This window comes from Olea europaea, chromosome 15 (genome assembly GCF_002742605.1).
Source record: "Olea europaea var. sylvestris chromosome 15, O_europaea_v1, whole genome shotgun sequence".
Taxonomy (NCBI): Eukaryota; Viridiplantae; Streptophyta; class Magnoliopsida; order Lamiales; family Oleaceae; genus Olea; species Olea europaea.
The window spans coordinates 29,035,970-29,062,026 of record NC_036251.1 but is presented as its reverse complement, the minus strand read 5'-3'; the positions used below and the strand labels follow the sequence as shown (position 1 = coordinate 29,062,026).

The 26,057-nt window shown below is 32.6% G+C and overlaps 1 protein-coding gene across 1 annotated transcript; it reads left to right on the top strand.

Moving 5' to 3' along the window:
- Positions 1–9,861: 9,861 nt before the first annotated feature.
- LOC111411518 (2-hydroxyisoflavanone dehydratase-like) lies at positions 9,862–17,417 on the top strand. Its single transcript, XM_023042042.1, has 2 exons — positions 9,862–10,657; positions 17,302–17,417. The coding sequence occupies exons 1-2, from the start codon at positions 9,862–9,864 to the stop codon at positions 17,415–17,417; spliced, it is 912 nt and encodes a 303-aa protein (XP_022897810.1).
- Positions 17,418–26,057: the final 8,640 nt, after the last annotated feature.

Genomic DNA, 26,057 nt, shown 5'->3' with positions numbered 1-26,057 from the left:
TGGTAAGAGCCACGCTACGTATACAGGGTGTTAGTTCAGATGATCGATACAGGTCACATACGGGTTAATCCATTGGGAAGGGGCTTTGGGTAAACATTTTTATTTTTTGGGTAAATTGACGAATGACAGTTTGCCACAAGCATAATTCAAAATTTATGTGATCTAAAATTTTCCAGGTAAAATTACATGAAAATTGCTAAAGTAAAATTACATGAAAATTTAGAGCTTGTTTGGAAGTGATTTTGAGAATTAATTTTTTGACTGTTAGGAAAAAAGTGGGGTTCACCTGTGAAAGAAGAAATCAAATATGACGGCTGAAATAATGAAATAAAAGTCAAAAAATTAATTTTTTTGACCAAAAAATCACTTCCAAATAGGCTGATAATTTCTTTAATAATAGATTTTGTGAACAGAATTTTTTTTTTTAAAGAATATTGGTGTTAAAAGTAGAAAAAAAAAATTAGGGACCCACATACAAATTTATTTTATTGGAAGATTATGTGGTTGAAAAATGAGTTTTAAAAATTTGTACCAAACAAGGATTTAATAAACCACCATATTGTAATTGATCATAATTGGTAATCTAGAAATGAAAATCATAAACTGAGGGATACAATAATATCTTTGGATTAACATGTTAAAACACGTGTTTTATTGTAGAGTAATGCTATTTAGTTCCACTGAAATTGTAATCTCAATTTACATTGAATAATATTATTCATAGTAAAAACTATTAAGAGTCATCATACGTGATAGACATATAATATTTTATTGGTCTAGTGGTAAATAGGCTTGCAGCAGCACAGCTAAATTGAAGACGAGAATTAAATGATAAGTTAAAGTTAGTGTCCCAATTAAGTAAATTTCATAAATTTAGAAGACGAAAAGTGATGAAGTGAAATTTGAAATAAAATTAAATTGAACTTAGACGAGGCAAATTAAAATTTACTCTACGAGCACGTGTTTTATTGTAGAGTAATGCTATTTAGTTCCACTGAAATTGTAATCTCAATTTACATTGAATAATATTATTCATAGTAAAAACTATTAAGAGTCATCATACGTGATAGACATATAATATTTTATTGGTCTAGTGGTAAATAGGCTTGCAGCAGCACAGCTAAATTGAAGACGAGAATTAAATGATAAGTTAAAGTTAGTGTCCCAATTAAGTAAATTTCATAAATTTAGAAGACGAAAAGTGATGAAGTGAAATTTGAAATAAAATTAAATTGAACTTAGACGAGGCAAATTAAAATTTACTCTACGAGTTTTTTTTTTTTTTTTTTCTGAAAGTAAGTTGAAGCAGATGAAATTTTTTTATTTTATTATATATTTTTTAAATTTTTATAGGCTGCTTGGTTCACATTTGAGAAAACTAGTTAATGTCATTGATGCAATAATGAGCCTTTATGGAGGCGCAGGCCACTTGGGATAGTAGACATTAGGAAGTGGTTCGAGTAAATTTCATCAAAGATTCACGCAATTTACATTTTATTTTTTTTTGGGTGTGTGTGTGTGTAAAATTCCCTTGGTCAATGAACTTTGAGAAAAATTTCAATTGAGTTACTCATCAAAGATTCACGCAATTTACTTCTTTTTCCTTTTTCTTTTTCTTTTTTCTTTTTCTTTTGTGTGTGTAAAATTCCCGTGGTCAATGAACTTTGAGAAAAATTTCAATTGAGTTATTCATCAAAGAATCACACAATTTACTTCTTTTTCTTTTTCCTTTTTCTTTTTCTTTTTTCTTTTTCTTTTGTGTGTGTGTGTAAAATTCCCTTGGTCAATGAACTTTGAGAAAAATTTCAATCGAGTTATTCATCAAAGATTCACGCAATTTACTTCTTTTTCCTTTTCTTTTTCCTTTTTCTTTTTCTTTTGTGTTTGTGTAAAAAATTCCCGTGGCCAATAAACTTTGAGAAAAATTTCAATTGAGTTACTAAACTCCTATTTGATAGGAATTAAAATCAAAATTTTAGCAAATTTTGATAGAAGTGGATGAAATATGTAATTGAAAAGTTACAAATCCCATAAAATATATAGTTAAAATTAATTATTGAATTTGACTTATATTAAAAATCTAAATTTTAATTTCTACCAAATAGGGGTTGTATATAAAATGGACTCGATTATGTTAGTGAACTTCTACTTAGTTTCAAATTTTATTGGTTTATCACATTTTATCATCTTTCAATTTGCCAAAAACGAGTTAATATGCAATCATACTGTAATTCATCTTTTACGTGATTGCTAAGTGGCAATATAGAAAAGAAAATGATAAAACAAGGGATGTGACAGCGTCTTAAGATTAAAACATGTTTTATTTAACGCTTTTATGATATGGCTCTGTGTTAAGTAGGCTGCAATGCAAGGAAATTGAAGATGATCGATTCCTGAGATATGAAATTGGACTTCTTGTAAGCGCAGTGTACAAGCAGCTCTTATTCCCTGACTTGTTGGGGGTACATTCCGCGATTTACCTTCCTCACAAAGCTCTAAGGACGGGACGGGGCGGGGCGGGGCGGGACTCTCAAGGTTGGTGTTCAACATTTTTTTTAAAGTGAATTGAAGACGATAATTAAGTGGTAAGTCAGTGTCCCAATTGAGTAAGTTTCATCGATTTAGAAGATGACAAGTAACGAAGTGATGAAATTTTGTAAGACTGAACTATTATTTATTTAACTGAAAAACGATAAAATATTTCTAAAAGAGGTACATTAGCAAATCAAAAACGGCCCTTGACTCTTTCAAGAAATCCCAAATTTGGGACCGTTCCTATTAAAGGATCATTGGGAAACGTACCGTAAATGTGCGACAGGCATATGAGTAACAAACGCATTGGAATTGGGAAAAAAAATATCTATCTCATTTAAATGCAATCTAGAATTTATCAATTATCGTCAATAATTCAGCTCATTGGCTGTCGTGATCTTTTTATCTCCTCCTAACGTTTTGGATTTTGTTATTTGTAAATCGAAATTTGATAGTTCAATGTACAGCCCTCTCATAATAGGGACCCCATTTGTTTAATGAGGCTTCAAATCATGGTCACGTGACAGTCAGTAGCAAATCAAATCTGGCTCACACTTTATGTCACTATCCTACTCAAGGTGTACATAAAGCAATTGAGGCGATGTTACACTTAAGTCGATGTTGTTATCACGTGTTACAGAGAGGAATTCAAGGTAACTAGTCTCTTTGTTAATGAAAAGCATCACCCACATCACTTCTTTTAAGAAATCTATTTTACAAAGTCTTTCAACGATTAATTAATGTGACATCTTTGCAACAGAACCCCGAAGGTCAAATCGATCGTCTATACTTTAGAGGTCAAACCTATTCTTTTAAGTGGCCACTACTCAGAAAAACATTAAATGTTATTCAATTTATGATTGATAGAGTAACACCTATGAAGAGACATATCGACCATTAAGATTAGACCACATATCTATCCATCTGATAGTGGTAATTTCCCCTCTTCTATTATTGGAAGTTTCAAATTAATATTTTATTTAGACTCAGCAAGTGGAATTACACAATTAGAAGTAACAAGTCACTTTTTAATTGTTTTTAAATGATTAGATCAAACAAATCAATCTATCCTATGTTTGAATACCTTGATTTGTAAATTGATAAAGTAAAATACAAAATATGACCATGGAGAAAACCCTTCGCAAAGAATCAAAAACTCCTAGCACTTTGTCAATCAACAATTCATTACAAATAATGAGACTTTTAGTATGATCCAGACCCGACTAACATTTAGTCCACTCTAACCTTCTTTCTGTAATCACATTGGCTCTCCTAGACTGTGTGCTCCTCACTTAAACTCTTGACCCCTGAAATCGTTTATCTCCTAAGGTCTCCAACAATGAAACTTGTTCTTCAGTGCCAGAACTCGAATCACCTCTTCCCAAAACTCCAGTAACTCTAAAGGCTAATTGATGAATGTAGGTTTTGGTGTTTGATCAATGATCTTGTATGTATTGATCTATGGTTTAATGTGAAGGTTTATAGCTCGAGCAATAAATCTAAAGTTTGGATAAATTTATGGCTTGAATAATATGGTGGTTGAATCTTTGAATCGACGAAAGTGCTTTTGGATCTTCAAATGAATGGTCTATATGGAAAAATATGATTTAACACCATTTTGGATGTTCATAGAATATATATATATACACTAGTAGTAAGCACGTTTGTTGCACGTCTTATGTATAGATTAATGATATACATATTTTTTTAATTACTAATACCATTTTTTAAAATAATAGATGTAGTTGATATTGTTAAAGGAAAAATTACAATTGAGTATATGAGTATAAAAGTTTTATGAAATTATGTTTATAATGTGAAAATGTTGATAAACTAAATGTAATGATATGATTACAATAATATTTGTGTGTGTGTGTGTGTGTGTATTAGTGATTGAATGTCCCAAATAATAAATTAATGCAACATTTAGCACATTTATTACCTCATTAATACATTAATGCAAACTTTTAATTAAATAATAAACTAATTGATGGATTATAATATAAATCATGAAGATTAATAAGGGTTTTGTTGATGAAAAATAAAAAAAAAATTGCTTTGTTGATGGAAAATAAAAATTGTAAGGACAAAATATTCAATTGAATGATAAGTCACTAAATTTTCGTTGATTTATTTATTTTTTAAATAATTGAATGTCAGTTTCACTCCTTATATTAATTCCAACCCAAATGATAAATATCAATCAAATATTTCACCACTTATATTAATTATAAATCAAATTATAAATATTAATTAAATTAGTAATAAGGACTTTGTTGACGAAAATTAAAATTTGCAAAGAAAGAAATCAATTGAATGTTAGTCATTGATTTTCCGTGTGTAATTTCTTTTTTATTTATTGAATGTTCTCATTAATATATTAATGCATCCTTTAAAATATTTGTAACTTCAATTAAATAATAACTTAATGAATAATTTATAATGTAAAGCATAAAGATTAAAAATTGCTCCGTTGATGAAAAATAAAAACTTATTGCATGAATTATAATCTGAATTATAAAGATTAATAAGAGTTTTGTTGATAAAAAGTAAAAATTGATTCGTTGGTGAAAAATAAAATTTGTAAGAACAAAATAATCAATTAAATGGTAAGTCACTGATTTTGTGTGTGTGTGTGTGTGGTTTTATTTTTTTGAATGTTAGTGGCACTCCTTATATTAATTCCAAAGAGAGATTCAACAACTGAAAGAAAGATCGATTCTTTGGGATCTTTCATTTCTTCAAACGGAAGGAACAAAGATAGAATCAGACCGATTCCCGAAATGCCTTTCTCCAAAATGATAAATATCAATTAAATATGTCACTCCTCATATTATATTAATTCTAAACTGAATGATAAATATTAATTCAATTGGTATTCCAATTATAAGGGTATAGTGGGCATATAGATAAATATGTAGGGGTAAATTTGGCATTTAAATGTTTCTCCACCATTCCCACTTTTAATAATTTGCAAATATAAGGGAAAGGATTTTGGACGAAAAAATGTCCAAAATCAAGTGTTTGAAACTAAACAAGATCATTGAACGTCAATTGCCGTTGAGCTCAAGGCTAGCACACCTGTCACTCGAGCGCCAGTCTAGCACTAGGCGGGTGATAGGGGTTCTACTTCTACCTTTAGGGCGCCGTCGGGGCAGCAAGCTAGCAAAAAAGTGTCCTTGATATCAACCTTGTAAAGTCCGATTGTTTTCTTGAATTTCTTTGACTTCTTTTTGGACTCTAACAACTCCAAACTATTTTACAATAGCTTGGACTTTGCAAAACCTATTTTAACTTTCATTATAACTTGATTAATTCTTAATACAATTAAGTTAAAATATGACTTTAACTTAGGAAATCGCCAATTAAAATTTTAGACCTAACAACTATAAAATCTCATACTTAGAACCATTTGAAAGTAATGAAATTTTATACCTCAAACTATAAAATTGCTCTCTCTCTCTCTCTCTCTCTACTTGTTCATAAATGCGGCTCACATCTTCCAGCCATCCCACATCCAAATATACACAAATTATTCACTAACTTAATCATCGAATTACTTGCAATAACCTTTCCTACCATTGGAAAATGTTATATGCTCCTAATAGTTTGTCCAAGTGTGCATGAACCACGTCATCCTTACAAAATTCGAGGCCAACAAAAACTTTTACAACAGATGAGTTCATTCACAGTTTTATATTTAGTGACACGCTTAATCTTTTAACCGCACGATAAATTATAAAGGATGCTAAATCACCAAGTCGGTCTGCATCTTGGCATGCGTGGGAACACTTTTTCGCTTATAGTCAATCCGTTCATTTTTATGACCCGGGTATCTAATTACTTTTGAACGGTTGATTCGAAATTCTAAATGATCTGATTGGTCACATTTTTTATTTATTTATTTTGATCGGTTCTGATTGGTCACATTGATTAAACATGACTTTGGTAGTTATTAAGTGAGACGGATTAATATACTAATTGGCGGATTTTATCGTATAATTTTAGAGCTTGTTGGTAATGATTTTAAATCAATTAAAATCAATGTTTCGATCTTTATTTCACTATTTTAGCCGATGTTTTTGAATTCTTCTCTTACGGATATTATTTTTTTTATCTTTAACGATCAAAAAATCAATTCACAAAATCCCCACCAAACATTCTCTTTCTATTCTTTCGTTTTAGGACGTTGATCCATTGTATAAAGTGGTTTGTGGCTTTTCAATTTATTGTTTCAAGCTTGACTTGATTTGTAGAACTTATTTCGTTCCTATTTGGCTTAGCAAAAATTCAATTTTTAGTAAAAACTTTGGTGAATGTTGATGAAACGGATAATTGAAATGTTGTAAATCTCATAAACTATGTAATTAAAAAGAAATTAAAAAATAGAGACCAAACAAGGGTTTCATCTAAACTAAGAGGATGTTCGACATCCATTTTGAAGGAAAAATGAATTTTAAAATAGTAGATTGATGGAGAATGTATGGATGAAAAATTTATGGTTTATATATAACATTATTTTAATAAAAAAATGTATAATTAAAAAAAATACATTTAAAAAAAATGAGAATCAAACTGGATATAAGTTTGTGTGGGAGCCATTTTCTCTAGACTTTAGCCAAAATTAGAACGTTATAACCAATAGGTGGGTCCCGCTCTAGCCGTACTATTTGACACGCACAAAATAACTGATTTCTTTTTCTTTTTTCAAATTTCAAAAAGGTCCTGCTTAAGAGCACGGAAAGCCAAAATCAAGGGGTACAATAGTCTTTTCATCAGTCCACATAATTGATTGGTAAGGGGACAGTCAATAATGGATGCTACAGCGGGACCCACCCATTGCTTATAACTTTCGGTTTTGGCTTGAAATATGGGTCCAAACAAATGTTGAAAGTTAGAAAAAAAAAATATATATATATATATATATTGAACCCCAACTTTGAAGGCCTCTACTGTTTTGTCTCTAAAGTTTTGTGAGGAAGGTAAATCGCAGGATGTGCCCCCAACAGTCCAGAGAACAAGAGTTGTTTGTATATTGCGCTTACAAGTAGTCCAATTTCATGTCTCAAGAATTGAACCCCCACACTGTGGCTACCAGTAAGCCGTGAGATAACCTCATTCATGTCTTTTGCACCACTGAGCTATGCCTCGGGGGGCAATGTAAAAGTTAAATGCACGTCTCATATGTTTGACTCTACTTTTTAATTCGTCGATAATCAAACATTCTCGACACTATTGAATGATTTTGTGTATTCTCTAATTTGAAGTTACCCTGTTTGAGCAGCATTATTTGAAAGAAAAAAAATTAACAGTGATTTAACATCATTTTAATTACACATTCTTTAATAAAATAATATTATCCACAAATTCAAAATTTTTTCTTATTTTTTAACAACACATTCTCTATCAATCTACTATTCAAAAATACATTTTTTAAAAATAACTTGGCTCAAGCACACCGATCTAAATAAGCATCACTCACTATTGCTCTAACAGGTTAATGCTTGTGCTTATGCACTTTTGGTACAGGTAATGCTGGTAGTATAAGAAACAAGAAATGGTTAAAATTGGATGGTATCAATCTTTAAGGGTGTTACATTTCCTCTCTATATTGAAACAATAACCTCATTTTTAGTAACTTTAAGATTGATTATACTAAATTTTTTTATAAATTACTTTGAATTCATTACTATATCTTTTGCAATTTCTTATTTATTTATTTATTATAAATTTAAGGTAGACTATATGTATGAGTAAAACTGTAAAAGTAATGTATTGAAAGTGAGTTTTTGGTTGGGGAGGGAGGAGCATGTTACCGTATAAAATTAAGGGCCGGGCTGTGACAATAAAGACTGGTGGCCCGGCCCAAATTTATAACTCCACATAATGAATAAGCCCATTTATGCATAAGTACAACGGTGGGCATGGTCCACCTTTCGGGGGCCAGGGATGAAAATCGATCTGAACGTTAACATTGGCGAACCGCCAATAGACTGAGGTGCGAGTCCTTTATACGAGCCTGGCCTTGATTGACTAGCTTAATCTAAAAAAATACGTATGTACATCACACACAATAATCTGTAAGTGTGTATAATTTAATTAGTAATAAGTTATTTAATTTTGTATTGGTATTAAGCATTATTCAATTTCCGTTAGATTTAAACTTTCATGTTGAGGAAGTTAGGTGGCTCAATTTTGATTTGCCTTAGAGGTTTTCTAGGAAAGTTTTTCAAGTTGGAATTTTGTTTGCGTGATATTCAAGACATGTCGATTTCTGCTAGATTTAATTTTCACATATGAATTCAACGTTACTAAACTGAAGATCACTTTCATCCCTGCTACAATTATGTCATTGGACTTCAATTATAGCTATAACATCACTTTAACTTAAATGTAGTCCATTTTTGGTTTACACAATTTAGATTTTTAGTAAATTTCGATAAAAGTTGATAGATTGCATTGTTGGAAAGTCATAAGTCATATGATATGTGTGATTTAAATTAAATGTTGACTTTGATTTAGGTTTAATTTAATTTTTTCACTGAACCGAATAAGAGCTTAATATCATCAAAGTACTTCGTTTGGATGCTACGAGACAGCGTAGTAGATTTGATGTTTGTTTTGGATTAAAATCTTAATTTAAAGTCAACATTGAATTTTAACCACATATTTTTTGGAATCCGCGACTTTTCAACTACAAATTTCAAAATTTAATTTTAATTCTCATCAAATGCCCTCGTAAGATAAAATCTGAGGTGGATTAATTGTTGTATGATATCTTACATTGCATGATTATTGCCAATTGAAATTTGATAATATTATGGCCCCGTTTCGTATACATTTTTTTCAAAATGCATTTTTCTCTTTCTTCTTTTCAATCACACATTCTTTATTAAAATAATATTACACGTAAATAATTTTTTTTTCTTATTTTGTAACTACACATTTCTCATCAATTTACTATTTAAAAATATATTTTTACATAAAAATATCTCCCAAACTCTCCCATAATTACATTCGGGATGAAAGTTTTTGGTCAAGTAGTATCTTTAATTATTTTAAAATAATTCTTTTTAATAGATTTACGAATTTTAACAACCAGCCTGTAAAATAAAGTAAATCATTCAATTAATTTATTTATTTTTTTAAAAAAAAGGGAAAAATCCAAAGCTTAACGTAGACTCAAAGCAAGTGTCCCACCGCAAATTATACTGTCACCGCCAATTCTGCCGCCCAACGTCACAAACGACATCCATTTTCATTATAAAATAACCTCACCACCTTAGTACCGTCCTACAATCCAACTCCTAAATCGCTATCTTTTGGTTTATGGATCCAAACGTAACCGATCTAATTCACGATTTTCCACTTATCTTCCGAATCCACAAAAATGGCAAAATCGAAAGGTACTCAGTGACCCATTTTGTGCCGCCATCGCACGATCCAACAACCGACGTAGAATCCAAAGACGTTGTAATTTCGCCGGAAAAACCCATTTCAGCGCGGTTATTCCTCCCAAAAAATGCAACTCCCAATCGAAAGCTGCCACTCTTTATCTATATTCACGGAGGCGGATTTTCGATCGAATCCGCTTTTTCCCCCACATACCATAACTATCTCAATACTCTAGTAGCTGAAGCTAAGGCTATTGCCATGTCCATTGAATATAGGTTAGCGCCGGAACATGCTATTCCGGCGTGTTATGATGATTGTTGGGAGGCAATTAAGTGGGTGGAATTGCATGTCAGCGGACAAGGCCTAGATCCATGGTTGAATGAATTCGCGAATTTTGATCGGGTTTTCCTCGCCGGCGACAGCGCCGGAGCCAATATTGCTCATAACATGGCAATTCGAGCCGGCCTAGGCGAATCCTGTTCGGGTATCAAAATTGACGGTTTAATTTTGGTTCATCCATTCTTTGGCAACGATGAACCTGACAAACTTTGGAGCTTCATTTGCCCGGAAACGATCGGGTTGACTGACCCGAGACTGAACCCGGCTGCGGATTTGGACTCATTGTTGAAATTAGGGTGCAATAAAGTGCTGGTTTGCACTGCAGCGAAGGATTTTTTGAGAGGAAGGGGTTTGCATTACTATGAGACAGTGAAGAAGATCAATTGGAAGGGTGAAATTGAAATTTTAGATATTGAAGAAGAAGGTCACGTTTTTCATTTGTTTAATCCAACGTCGGAAAATGCTGTCTTGTTGATGAAGAAAATTGTTGACTTCATGAATTACTGTGGTGATTGATTGATTGAAGTCTCGAGAGAAAAGTTTCGCAGGACAAGATTATTATCCTTTTGTTGATCACTTACATTTGTATCGATTGATGATTTTCATAATTTTCAAATTTACTTCAATCAAGGTTCAAATTAGACTAGTCTATGCTTCTTTTCTCAACTAATCTAAGGAGAATTTCTTGTTTGATTCCCTTTAAATTGCATTTTTTAATTATTTATTTGAAATATATTTGTACTTTTTTTGAAAATTTTGGAAGTATAGTTATAATTTGTTATTTATCTTTCTTTCCTTTATTTTTGTTTATTTAAAGAGGATAGTATATTTGTCATTTTACAGCTTTTAGTTGAAAAAATTGATGAAAATAATTATTTTTCAGTAAAATATAAAAATAAGGGTGGAAATGTAAAAAAATGAAACGTATGGACGTTCTGCACAATAATAATGAAAGGTGGGGACGTTTTGTGCTAATTACACTTTTAATAATTTATTTATACTAATTTTTAATTCTTTTAAAAGTTTGAGAATATGATTGCAATTTATTCCTTAACCTTTTTTTTCTTTTTTGTTTTTTTTATTTAAATAGGTGGAATATTTGTTATTTTACACGAGAAATTTGTTAAAAATGATGATTTTTGCAATAAAAAGATGAAGGTAAGGACAAAAGTGTCAAAAAATGAAAGTTGAAAACGTTTGCACAATAACATTGAAAAGTATGAACAAATACCCATTTTTCAAATTTGCTTCAATCAAGGTTTAAATTAGACTAGTCTATTCTTCTTTTCTCAACTAATCTAAGGAGAAATTTTCTCGAGTAATTTAGCTCTTATTTGATTCCCTTTAAAATTTTGATACAATTTTTTTTAAAAATTTTTAAATATACATTATTCAATAAAATAATAATACACGTAAATAAAAGAAATTTTCTTCATTTTTAATCAAACGCCCTCCTAAAATTACTATTTTAAAATACATTTTACCCAAATTTCTCGTTATAATGGTTGTCAAACGAAGCCTACTATAATCTTGACAAGCCCCCAAATTAACGGGATTAAAAATGCCGTTGTTTTGACAAAGCTTCAAAGGAAGTGGATTGATAAGTGGTTGATTCTCTGCTACGCGTCATTTAGGAACCAATCCTAACAAAGAGTTGTCTCCCACCAAGTTCTGAAGCAGCAGCTTCGGACTCGACACTAAAATTTAAGGTTTGAAGATGGAATTCAGAACTTGGGAACCATTGTCGGTGTCCGACCTTAAGAGGCCACGTCGAATAAAGTGTAGACTCACTCTAAAGTAATTGAGGAAGCTTAATCACTGAAAATCTATGCATTTGAGGTGAGGTCAAATCACAGGCCTTATCCCGTCACAATAGTTAAAGTCGGCGTCAACTAAAAATATTATCATGAATAAGTCGGAGGGATGTTCCACACTAATATCAACGGTAGTTACAACCAATTAGAGGCATGAAGGTGTCACCATTGACATTAGCACAAGCACGATTATCTACGTTGCAAACAATGATGACTTAGATCACAAGCTACGACCTAGTTGTAATGATTGTTCAACCTGTTCGGAATTCTCAACTAATGAAATTCGGGATGTGCTATATGCACAGACCCCTGTGCACAGGGTGTCTCACAAGGGAGTGGACCCCACAACCCCTGTGCAAGAAGGGTTTCCCAATGAAATTCATTTAAGTAGGGCTATAACTCGTAACTCGAGATAGACACCGTAACTTGAAAAAGTCAAAGGACAGTGAGCCCATGTTTTAAAGCCTATATAATAAAGTAAAGCCCAACAAGAAAGTTCGAGCTAAGTTTTTCTCTGGAATACATAACCAAACACTATTTAATGAAAAATTTCACGTTATTTACCATTATTCCAACAATAATACACTTTTATTCCACCGAATTCCTCTTAATTTAATCTGAAATTACCAAGCAAGTGTTAGTCATCGACATATAACATTTAGTCCTTATTCGGTGGGATTAAAATTAGATTTTTAACAAATTTTTGATAAAAGTTGGTGAAATATATAGTTGTAAAGTTATGATTTCTATAAAATATATAGTTAAAATAAATTGTTGACTTTAACGTAAAATTAAACTTTAACTTAAAATTAAAATTATAATTTTTACCAAAGGGGGCTTAGTGTTTGCCTCGCATGGCCACTAACTAGCAATGTGGGTTACAATTTTTTACCCTTAGCAGTTACGTTGGTGGAAGATAAACAAAGCACTGCTTTGTTTGAGATTGTCGCGCCAAAAGTTCGAATCCTGAAATATGGATTTGGCTCTTGGATAAGTGCAAGTATATAAACATCCTTCCACCCTATATCCTTGGAGATATAACCTGCGATTTACCTCCCTCACAATACTCCAAGACAGAGGCGGTGGGAGACCCTTAAGGTTGGGGTTCAACCTTTTTTTAAATAAAGCACTGCTTCTTTTGTCCAATCAAATAAGAGATTAGTTAATATCGTTCTGTTTTCAAAATCCTGGACTTTTTGAACATTTCGGCAAAGATTTTTTTTGTTTTTTTCCATTTCTTTTCCTTCTTTAGGTTAAATTATGAAATAGGATACGGCATATTCCAAGAATTTTTGATCGGTTTGGATATTTTCTTATTGATGTTGAAATTTGGGGACATGGTGACGTCAATTTATTTGCTTATATATTGATTATTTATTTTATATTTTTTCTACATGAAATTTATCACATAACACAAACATACGTATTACATGACATCAATGCATTTACTGATAAATTTATTTTGAATCTCATGTCGGAAACATTACTAGTTGCAGTAACTTATACAAACTTGTAGAACAGTAAAATGTAGAAAATAAAACTTATTCATTCATTGAGTCTCGTGACAATACGATTTTTTAAAATGAAATTGTCCGCTGTTAACTGCTGCGTCATCTATGAACAATCACTCCTAGGATAAACGATCAAGTTTATGCAAATCGAGTATGAAGAATTGTAGAATATGAAAATGATGATTTCATTTCATTATGATGTGATTTTTCCAAAATCAGATGTGTGTTTATATAGGCAGAATAGATATATCTGCCTCCATTATCATCCATAAATATTTGCAACATTTTAATGGCTCATGGATAATGGTTGTTAATAATGGATTGTTGAAAAGCGGTCATATTATACTGGCCAATTTGACTAATTAGATAATTTTGAAAATGATTAATTATTGCATGGGATGTAATCCGAACCCCCAAGGTCCAATCAAAGACTTTTTAACTATTGCGTGGAATGTGACCCGAACCCCCAACCTCCTACACATATTCCACATTTCCACCAATTGAAAACTTTATCTAAATTAGTTATTTTTTTCACATATTATATTTATTATATAAATATCTAACATCTCAAGATTTGAATTAAATTTTCTATCCATCAATGGATTGTACACATATCATCAATGTCCATTAAATTATTTCTCTCTATATATATTACTAAAATTTTGAATGGAAGTACGAAGAAAGAAAACCCGAGGCATTTTAACATGGGAAGATTGACAGTAGCAGTAGTCCACCGTTGCATAATTCAATTGGAATCAGCAATTTCTTGGACAATTATGTGAAAGGCGGAGCGAAGGCATGACTCCACTAAAAGTCACCATTGCATAAGTCAATTCAATAATGCTACTCAAACAGGGGTTTCGACTGCATGGGTTTTTTTCCCTAATTGTCCAATGATATTGCACTACACATCCCCTTTTTTAATTCCATCTCTGAACCCATCACTGTAGCAAAACTCAATTTAATTAGAATAAGCAATTTCTTGGGACAATGATGTGAAAGGCGGAGCGAACACATGACTCCACTAAAAGTCATCATTGCATAATTCAATTCAATAATGCTACTCAAACAGGGGTTTTGACCGCATGGGTTTTTTTTCTAATTGTCCAGTGATATTGCACTACACATCCCCTTGTTTTTAATCCTATCTCTGAACCTATCACAGTAGCAAAACTCAATTTACTTAGAATGAGCAATTTCTTGGGACAATGATGTGAAAGGCGGAGCGAACACATGACTCCAGTCATCATTGCATAATTCAATTCAATAATGCTACTCAAATAGGGGCTTTGATTGTGTGGGCTTTTTTCCTAATCGTCAAATGATATTGCACTTCTCGTCCTCCTATTTTTAACCCTGCCTCTAAGCTTATCACTGTAGCGTAACTCAATTAAATTAGAATAAGCAATTCCTTGGGACAATGATCTCGACTAAAAAATCTTTTATGTTGGATCAATAACTATATAAAGAAAATCACATATATTTTTACATTATAAAAAAGGCATAATTTTAAAAATTGTATTTAAAAAATCAAATTTGAAATTTACTTATACATAAGTCAGGTGATAATTCAACTATTAATATTGTTAATAATATTATAAATTTAAATTAATCTATACGCCCATCCATACCAAAACCTAAATCATTTTTCATTTTCTTCTCTCCATCATTTTCCTTCACTCTTCTATATCTTACCGCGAATATGTCACATCCAGTAACACAACACAGGACATTGTGCGAAGCAGCACTATACCCAAAGGTGATGTACCTCTGTTGTAAAATTTTGTTTCACAAGTATACGACCCGTAACAAGTAATAGTGGATCTAAGAGTTCAGATTGTCGATCCCACAAGAACTATTTTCTAGCACTTAATTTAATTTTTCTTTAACTATTATTTGACTAATAATAGTTAAAGATTAAAACTCAATTTTAATGTAGTGCTCGGTCGAATTCTCCTATTGTATTCAATTTACCCCTGTCGAGTTCTCATTGAGCCTATTCAACTAATTAAATTTCACATCTCTATGCAAATTCAACTTAGTTAAACGAGTTTTATGTCCTAGGAATTCAATTATGACTGCAATAAATGATATTAAGTATCTCTAATCGTTATACCAATGTACTGAATTTTACTACATGGTCTAAATCCTAAACTCATATCTCCATTTGTAAAGAATTCACAAAAATCATCAAATTATTGTTTAGATAATTTAATGCATTCAACTCATAGCAAAATCAACACATGGAAAAATTAAAAACTAAGAATCTTAATAAGAGAATGTAAAGAATCCCAATTAGTTAATTATTCCTCCTAACAATGAATTTAGTTACTCATAATGCAAGAAGAAAAATAGAAAATTGTCTTAGAATACATCATCGGATTTGTAATAAAGATGTAGAAGAAAAAGTAGAATTCTTGCACCAAGATCTCATTCCCCTTCCAATGAATGCTTCTAATCTTCAATTGCTTGGTGTTAATCTTCTTGAATTTCTCTTTTGAATCTCTCTTTTTGTTGTCTTGTCTCTCATGTCCCAAGAACCCCTCAAAAGTATGAGAAAGATGTATTTATAGATATCCCTCCGTTTTGTGTAAAAGTAAGGTTTTCATGAATTTTAAAACGACCCAAAAAAATACGCCCTAGACACTCAATCGCAGCGCCTAAGTGCTACGAGACAGCGCCTAGGCATCGCGTCAGTTTAATCATAGTGCCTAGGCGCTGCCTCTCGGGTTCAAATTTTATCTTTTTTTAGTTTCGCAGCGCCTAGGCGCTATGAATGCAGCGCCTAAGCGCTGTCTTTCTGCCCCAATTCCATGTTTTTAGCCTCTTTGTCTACTTTAATACCTCTTTTCGCATCGCCTCTCCGAATCTTCAAAACAACACTAACAAACACATCAAAAACATTCTATTCTCACAAGATCTAGCATTTAATCAAACTAAACTTGTGCGAAATTCATTAGTGAAACAAATTCATCAAATACCCCCAAACTTAACCGTTTGCTAGTCCTTGAGCAAACAAACAAACCAAACAATAAAATCATCCAAGGACGATACACACAAATATTCAGTTAGACGGCTTGTCGTTTTGGCTCAGCATTGATAATGTTATATTACATTTATGAATGGTGTCAAAATCACAATGCAAGAACCAAACTTCCACTCATACAATGCGAAGCGGGTGTGCGTGTGTGGAGGATCAAGCGTAGCGCTGCACATTCACAAGTTGGTTCATTTCCCAACCCTTAATGGTCAATTATTTCCTTTCTTCGCTCGTAAGATTCACACACCCCCAAACTTGATTCTTTCATTCTCTCTCCATGTGTAATTCTAAAATTTCGTTGTGCTTAAGATTTCCTTACACCACTCTAATTTGGTTTAGTTCAACCGGCAACGTCAACAATTCATTCATGTAATGATTCTCCCAATTTCTGAGTGTTTCAACAATCTAGTTTATACTTAGTGATTCAAACCCACTAGTTATCTAGGCCCCTACGATCAGTTTGTTTTATTCATCCATTTATTTATTTACCTCACTCTTTTTTTCACTTCTTGACCCCTATAGCGAGTGGTAGGTCGATAACTCTCCAGTTTTTTGTATAACAAAGGGTACCAGGTTTCAAGAGACCTCTACGAACTTAATAACTCGAGTAAAAAAGGTGCAGGTGTGAGACTTAGCTGAATACGTGCAATGCTTTTTTTCTTGTAAACAGAAGCGAGATTTATAGGAGTTAGATTTTTAGCATTCGGTCATCACCAAGCTTATATTGGAAAATTAAATACACCCCTTATAATCTTTTTCACATGCACGGAATCACCACAATCTTAAATCATTTCTTTCATCGGTTAGAATGCCCCAAATTATAATGTAAACGGTTAAGGGGTATTAACATTCATGGGTTAACGGATTACACACCTAAGTCATCTCTTTAGCCTATGTGCATGAACCCTAATGTTCTTGTACGACGCTCAACTTAATACTCGTGCATAAATGTTATATCGCTTCATATGGATAAGCAGAAAGTCCAATTAAAACATATGATTCATCCACTATTCATAAACTAATACATGCTCTCAGATATATTCATCATAGCCGACAAGACTATCCAACTCACACAAGCATACAGAGTATGAATTTTATTTTATTTTTGAATAAAAACACAAACACATAAAACAAGCAAATCATACATTAGCATTCGAGAAACTCAACAACGTAAGCAAATGATATCACTCCCCCAAACTTAACTGAGACATTGTCCTCAATGAGAAATTTAAAGGAAAAGGAGGAGGACTTCCCTGAAATGTCAGTATTGCCTATGATGTCGTGGTGTCTTGGTGTTGCATTTGATCGACTCTTCTTCTACATTCTCCCCCAAACTTGAAATTTGTCTCATTTTCTCCATGTCCATGTTGGTTTGAGTGTTCCGCGATGTCATGTTCCTGAAAATTAAATTTGAAAAATTAAACTCATGAAACAAGGATTACTTAGCTCAAACATCTAATAACCAACTTAATTACTCCAAGACCTATAGGTAGAAGGGGTATGGGTGATGATTCCAAAAATAAACTATAGATTAAACTATCCTAGAACTTTGAAAACAAAATAAATAAAATAAAATAAAAGCTTGGGTTACCTCCCAAGAAGCGCTTCTTTTAAGTCATTAGCTTGACTTATGCCGCTGATTTATCATGGTGGCTCAAACCAAATTATTCTATCATTGCACTTTGTGTAATTTTTGTTGATGCAATATTTTTTTACGCCCTAGATTTTGATTTGTCCATTCTTATCTCTACCAAGAAGTTCTCCAAAATTTGGTTTTTTTGTTCTGACAGCTTCCTTGATCAGGTGGCCCTTCTTCATCAATTCTACAGCAATCATTTTTATTGGGAGGTTTCTCATATTGGATGTGATTATTGAATATCTCCTACTTGTCCTCCACCCTCAAGATTAGTTCTCCATTCTCCATGTCAATAAGGGTTCGTCCCGTTGCTAAGAATGGCTGACCCAATATAATTGGAATGTCTCGATCTTCTGATATGTCCAATACAATGAAATCCACAGGAAATATTAAATTTCCTACTTTTACGAGTACATCCTCAACTTTGCCACGTGACCTTGCGATTTTTCTATCAGCTAGTTGTAGCGTTATTGATATTGAGTTGACTTCATCTAGTACCAATTTCCTGTAAGCAGAATACGACATTAGATTGATACTAGCACCAGTGTCACACAATGCATTAATTGAATAGGAATTTCCAATTGAAATTGATAAAGTAAAACTCCATGGATCCTTCAATTTAGGAGGCAATTTTCTCTGAACTCTTGCACTACTTTCCTCAGTTAATGCCACAGTTTCAAACTTCGGAAGCTTTCTTTTCTTTGTCAACATCTCTTTCAAAAATTTTGTATAGCTAGGAATTTGTAGTATTGCATAATGAACGGAATATTGATCTGGAGCTTCTTGAGAACATCGAGGAATTTTTCATAGTTTGTGTCTTGTTTGTTCTTCTTGAGCTTTTGAGGAAAGAAAATGGGAGGCATGTAAGCTTTGTCTAGACTTGGTGCTTTGGCAGCTGATGTTTCTGCACTTTCTCCATTTTCAGTTGCGTTTGGTGCAGATTTTTCTACCCTTGTAGCTTCATCAATCACTTTTTGGTCATCTTTTCTTTTGGGTCTCTCTGTAGTGATCCCTGGCGATTATACATCACTCTTTGTATTTATGACATGAATATTTTGCTCCATCGACTTCTTTCAAAGTCTTTGGGGAAACGGAAGTGGGTGTACATATTCTTTAACTTTTACGGGGGCCCTGGGTGGATTGTTCTCCACTACTTTAATTGCCATCAACTATTCCTTAGAATTTATCATTGTATTGCCTGACATTGTCCTTTGTGGACGTTCTGCAAGTTGTTGTGCTATCTGACCAATTTGTGTCTCCAGTTTCTTGATGGATGCTTGCTGATTTTGAAAGTTCGTGTCAATTTGTTGGAACACATTGTCCGTCTTCTGCACATATTGTTGAAACATTTTTCCCAAACTTGGTCTTCTTTCTTGCTGGAAATTGTTACCATATGATTTGAAATTACGGGAGCTATTTTGAATAAAGTTTACTTGTTCCTATGAAGAAGTGAGCATCATGCAGCTCTTTGTAGCGTGATTTCTCCCACAATTCTCACATGATGAACTGGCCATTATTGCATTTGCTCCATGTGTTTACAATTTTACAAGTAACTCTACCTGTTTTGTTAAAGCTGCTATCTGTGCATTGGTAAATGCTGTGCTGTCTAATTCATACATTCCTCCTGTCTTCGGTGACACCACTCTTTCCGATAAGAACATTGAATGTGTAGTGGCAATCAACTCAAACAGTTCCATGGTTTGCTACACAGATTTTCCTATAATTGATCCTCCAGCTGAGGCATCAACTTGAGATTTTGACAGTGGTGTAAGTCCAGTGTAGAAGTATTGCACTTGATTACCTATAGTAATTCCATGGTTTGGGCATTTTCTCATCATCTCATTAAACCTACTCCATGCTTCATGATAGCTTTCTCCCCCTTTCTGTTGAAAAGTTTGAATTTTCAATCTGATTTTAGCTACTCTCGCCGGTGGGAAAAATTTATTACAGAACTTCCTGGTTAGTTCTTTCCATGTAATAATGCTGGCATGAGGCTCGGCATCTAACCACTCCAATGCAGAATCTCTCAATGTAAATGAGAATAGTCGTAGTTTAATAGCATCTTCATTGACCCCCGGAGCATGAAAGTTCTGACAGTTTCTGAGAAATCTAGAGATATGCGTGTTTGGATTCTCATGAGGTAGCCCGTAGAATTGCAGGGTGTTGCTCATCAAGTTAATCCAATCTGGCCTGATCTGAAAGTTATTCACCCCAAAATCTGGATACACGATACTGGAGCGCATGGGTGCTGCTATAGGTGTCAGGAACATTGATACTGACAAATCACCTTCATTTATTTCCCCTTGTTGATGCTACTGTTCCGGTGGTGCCACCACTCTTGCGGCCATTTGTCCAATCGGCTGAATAGGTATAGGGATTTGTTGATTGTCGGCCATTTGATGTTGCTTTTTTTGTTTGTGTTCTTTGTGTCTTCGTCTGAAGGTACGTTCTATCTCCGAATCAAACGGTTCAAGATGTTCGCCTTTGGCACGAAACATACAACGAACACAATTTTCTGTAAATAAAATAAAAATAAATAAATCAAATAACAGTTAAAATAAAAATTAATTAAGACTAGAAGAAATAGTTCCCGGCAACGGCGCCAAAAACTTGTTATAAAATTTTGTTTCGCAAGTGTACGACCCGTAACAAATAATAGTGGACCTAAGAGTCCGGATTGTCGATCCCACAAGGACTATTTTCTAGCACTTAATTCAATTTTTCTTTAACTACTATTTGACTAAAACAAATTAAAAGTTGTAAAATCTGAGTTTTAATCTAAATTTTAGAAAATAATTGTATGTTCACACGATTGGTTGGAGAATAAAATAATGAATTGATGTTAGGGCAGAATAACTTCACCAATTGATCACATTTACATCTCAAATTAAAACTCAATTCTAATGTAGTGCTAGGTTGAATTCTCCTATTGTATTCAATTTACCCCTCTCGAGTTCTCATTGAGCCTATTCAACTAATTAAATTTCATATCTCTATACAAATTCAACTTAGTTAAACGAGTTCTATGTCCTAGGAATTCAATTATGACCGCAATAAATGGTATAAGTATCTCTAATCGTTATACCAATGTACTAGATTTTACTACATGGTATAAATCCTAAACTCATATCTCTATTTGTAAAGAATTCACAAAAATCATCAAATTATTGGTCAGATAATTTAATGCATTCAACTCATAACAAAATCAACACATGGAAAAATTAAAAATTAAGAATCTTAATAAGAGAATGTAAAGGATCCTAATTGGTTACATTATTCCCCCTAACAATGAATTTAGCTACTCATAATGCAAGAAGAAAAATAGAAAATTGTCTTAGAATACATCACCGGATTTGTAATAAAGATGTAGAAGAAAAAGTAGAATTCTTGTACCAAGATCTCATTCCCCTTCCAATGAATGCTTCTAATCTTCAATTGCTTGGTGTTAATCTTCTTGAATTTCTCTTTTGAATCTCCTTTTTTGTTGTCTTGTCTCTAATGTCTCAAGAACCCCTCAAAAGTATGAGAAAGATGTATTTATAGATGCCCCTCTGTTTTGTGCAGAAGTAGGATTTTTATGGATTTTAAAACAGCCCAAAAAAAGGCACCCTAGACACTCAGTCACAACGTCTAAGCGCTACGAGACAGCGCCTAGGCACCGCGTCATGATTGCAGCGCCTAGGCGCTGCCTCTCGGGTTCAAATTTTATCTTTTTTTCAGTTTTGTAGCACCTAGGCGCTATGAATGCAGCGCCTAAGAGCTATCTTTCTACCCCAATTTCATGTTTTTGGCCTTTTTGTCTACTTTAATACCTATTTTCGCATCGCCTCTCCTAATCTTCAAAACAACACTAACAAACACATCAAAAACGTTCTATACTTACAAGATCTAGCATTTAATCAAGCTAAACTTGTGCAAAATTCATGAGTGAAACAAATTCATCAACCTCGCAGCTCTGCGCAATGTTGCAGCCACGCAGAGAGGCTCATCGTTGTGTTGCCGTGGTTCCTCTGCGTGCAAAGTTGAAGTGTGATGTGTCGATGTTGATTGGCATTCGGGATTCGAACTCTTGACCAAAACTGCATTATTTGCATCATCTCCACAATTATTCTATACTGGGATATTGTATGTTTCAATTGAGTTGGTCACAGATTGCCACGTGCAGTGACTATATGAACTTCTTCAACATTGCATTTGCCTAACTTATGTGGAGGGATCATAACCTCGCTTGTTGCTTCTACGGTGTTGTAACCGACGGTGGAGGTTTTTGGGTTGCCACTCTCACCTTCTCATATTTGTTGAACTGAATGATTTATGGTGTTTGTGACAGTTTGTAATGGTTTTTGTGGTGATCTTGTGATTGGTTGTGATGGTAATGGCGGTGGCAATGGTCATATGTTCATAGAGTATTTGTCAAATGCTTTGTTGATATTTTGTGGTGGTGTCGGTGGTAGTGATAGTCACGGATCACATGTATTAGGTACAAGTCATTCTGCATAGATCACAGATAAATATTCTCAAGTCACAAATTAAACAGAATTGGTCATAGATCAAACAGAATTGGTTATAGATCATATTTGCAGGTCACATTCCACAAGTCACATGTTATATATATCACAAATCAATATTAATGGGTCGTAGACCAAAATTAATTGGTCTAATGGATCATATATCACATGTCTTTATGCACTGATAATATGCCACATATTCAAGTTCACATGTGAGTTTATATGTTATTGGTTACATGTTAGTTCACAAGTCGTATTGCATAGGTAATAGAACAATGTCCATAGGTCGTAGATCCAATAAAGCTAGTCAAAGACCATTGTAACATGTCATAGTACATAGGTTAAAAGTCACAAATTTAAGAGAACTAGCACATGCCGTTGATTTGTCCGACCTTAGTTCTCCTAACTGGTCATAAATTCGATTAACTTGATTTCGGCGATGAGAATCGAAGTTATTTTGCTCCTGTGAGTTCTCTATAGAGTCTTTCCTTCTTCGATCTTCTTATGTTCAATGTCGACAACTTTCAGTTTGGGACCTCAATTTTTCGATGAGTTTTAGTTAACCAGATTTCGATGGTGAGAATCGAAGTTATTTGCTCCGACAAATTCTCTATAGATTCTCTCTTTGCTTAATCTTCGGATAGACAGTGTTGACAACTTTCAATTTTTACCTCAATCGTCCAATGAATTTCTATTAATAGGATTCCAATGAGACGAATTCTCTGTAGATTCTATTTTTGTTCAATCTTATGATAACTTTCAATTTTTGACTTCAATATTCTGATGATTTCAAACCATCAGATTTTGATGATGGTTATTTGCTCCAGAAAGGCCTCTGGTGCTTCCAGATTTGTTATCATTTGTTTTTTCGGAAAGTGGCAACTGAGAGCATTATTTTGAGATGTATAGTTATTAAAATTTATTTTATATACAATATTTATTAATCACCACTCGAGTTTTGAATTTTTAAATATTTTCTCTTAAAATTGAATTGGCGTATAGTTAAGGATTGACTTATCTATTTTTCCCATGAAAAAGTTGTAAGTAAAAAAGGAAATGAATTTGGCTTCGCCGGCCTGGGCACAGACCTTAAATCCGCCCCAGGTTCGAAAGGCATGTGTAATTTTGAAGTGATTTTAGAAATTTTCTTCTTTATTCATGGTGATGAATCGTAGTATTTGTAGCTTTCTTTCTCGATCTGCCAAATCTAAATTCCGTTTCATTTCTTTCAATTGTTTCTTTAATTCTTCTTTCTATTCTTGCTAGAATGAAATCTTTGATCGACTGAATATTAATTATACGCCTCAGAGTTGTGTTGTGATTTTGAGTAAGGTAGTCATCAAACGAATAATGCTAAGTGTACATATTTTACTTCACGAATTTTTTTCCAGATATATACATTTAGCGATTTTCCATTTTACATGATAAAAATAAAAAAAAAGAAAAAGACAGATCCAATCAAATGTCGTCAACGCAGCATGTGAAAAACTTCTGTGGGACCTTTTTCCAGTACATGTGGTTTTTTCCGCTGCATTAACTATGGGCTAATGAGTTCCAACATTTAATATTTAATTAATATAACGAATCCAATTTTTTATTGTTGTGGTGACTTTGATTTCCATGTAAAATATTAACATAGTAAACGCAATTATTTGAACAAAGCCCTCGTGATCTTTTTTATTCACCAACTGTTTATTGATATCTCAAATAAAACCCTCGGAGTATTAATTTGCTAAAAATCAATTAAAACTAAAATCTAAAAAATGTAGAAATTTAGGGTGCTTTTGGTTTACATTTCTGTTTTCGATTTTGAATTCATTTTCAATTTTCTATTTTGAGGGATTATTTTAAGGTTACGAAAAAGTATTTGATTTGTCCTTTTTCTTAAAAAAAAAAAAAAAATTAGAAAACACGTTTAGTTTTATAACTTTAGAAATAATTTTATGACATTTTGGAGGAGCATGAGAAGAGAGTGAGAGGGAGAGGGAGAGGGAGAGGGAGTGGGGTATTTGTATTTGGATAAGTTTACTGTAATTTTATTAATTATTTTAATTTGAAAAATTTTTAAGCTCATTTTTCTTATTTTGAGTTTTGTGTCATAAACTTTTTCTTGTTTTCAAAATTGCTTTTTTGAAAATAACATATTAAATATGTTTTGAGTGTTTTCGAAAATTGAAAATTGAAAATTTACTTCAAAATAACAAACCAAATGCATTGTTATTTATGCTAATTTGTTTGAGTTTTATTATAGGTTGATGAAACTATAAGATAATTGAAATGAATAGTAAATAAATGGATAGTACTTATTAATCATATAAATTGTATGGTTAAAATTATAGGAGCCTCTTCAACAATTCTCTTTTATTAAGTGTATACTGAGGAATAATAAAAAATCAAATGACAGATTTTAATAATATATCTTATGGAATTCATAACTTTTTAAATACAAATTTTACGAAAATCTATTAAAAATCTGATTTTAATCCCAACTAAACACGGTTTGACTTCTGCAATGTGTACATTGTTATTTAAATTTATTTGGAAAGAAGTGTATGGAAAATTAAGAAATAATAGATGACAACATCAAAATAGAGAAAATTAGAGAAACCATACTTTTAAATTTCCATTATAGAAAAGATAATATATCATTTTTATTTACAAATCAGGATTTTTTTTTGTTTTTTTGAAATAATGTACACAATCATGTTAATTGCAGTAATATGTGTGTGCGTGTTCTAATTATTGAAATTCAGATTATACAAAATTAGATTCTTGCCGTTTCAATATTATTTGTCAAGAGAAATTTTTCCTTAGTAACCGTCATTGTGAGAGAGCAAAAATACTACAATGACATTCTTCATTATAAACGTGAGAGAGGAAGAACATCACAATGTTCACTCTTATCAATGACAAAGGAAACTCATGTTCTTAAGAATCAAATCAGTTGGATCCCGATGTCATGCACAAACTATTGAGGTCTCAATTGCTGTATTTTATTTTAACATCGTACATGCTGCCAAGTCACAAGTTCACATGTCACATAAATACAATTACATAATATATATGTTACAATTTTGCATGTTATGTAGGTCTCAATTGAAAAATTTTGTGAACTATATAACCAATACAATAATCTCGTTGTGTAGAATCACTTTCACATATTAACTTTACATGCTTAAATATCAATGGTCAAATATAACTTTTAATATTAATCTAATACCATTCACAAGAAATAACACACACACACACACACACACACACACACACACATATATATATATA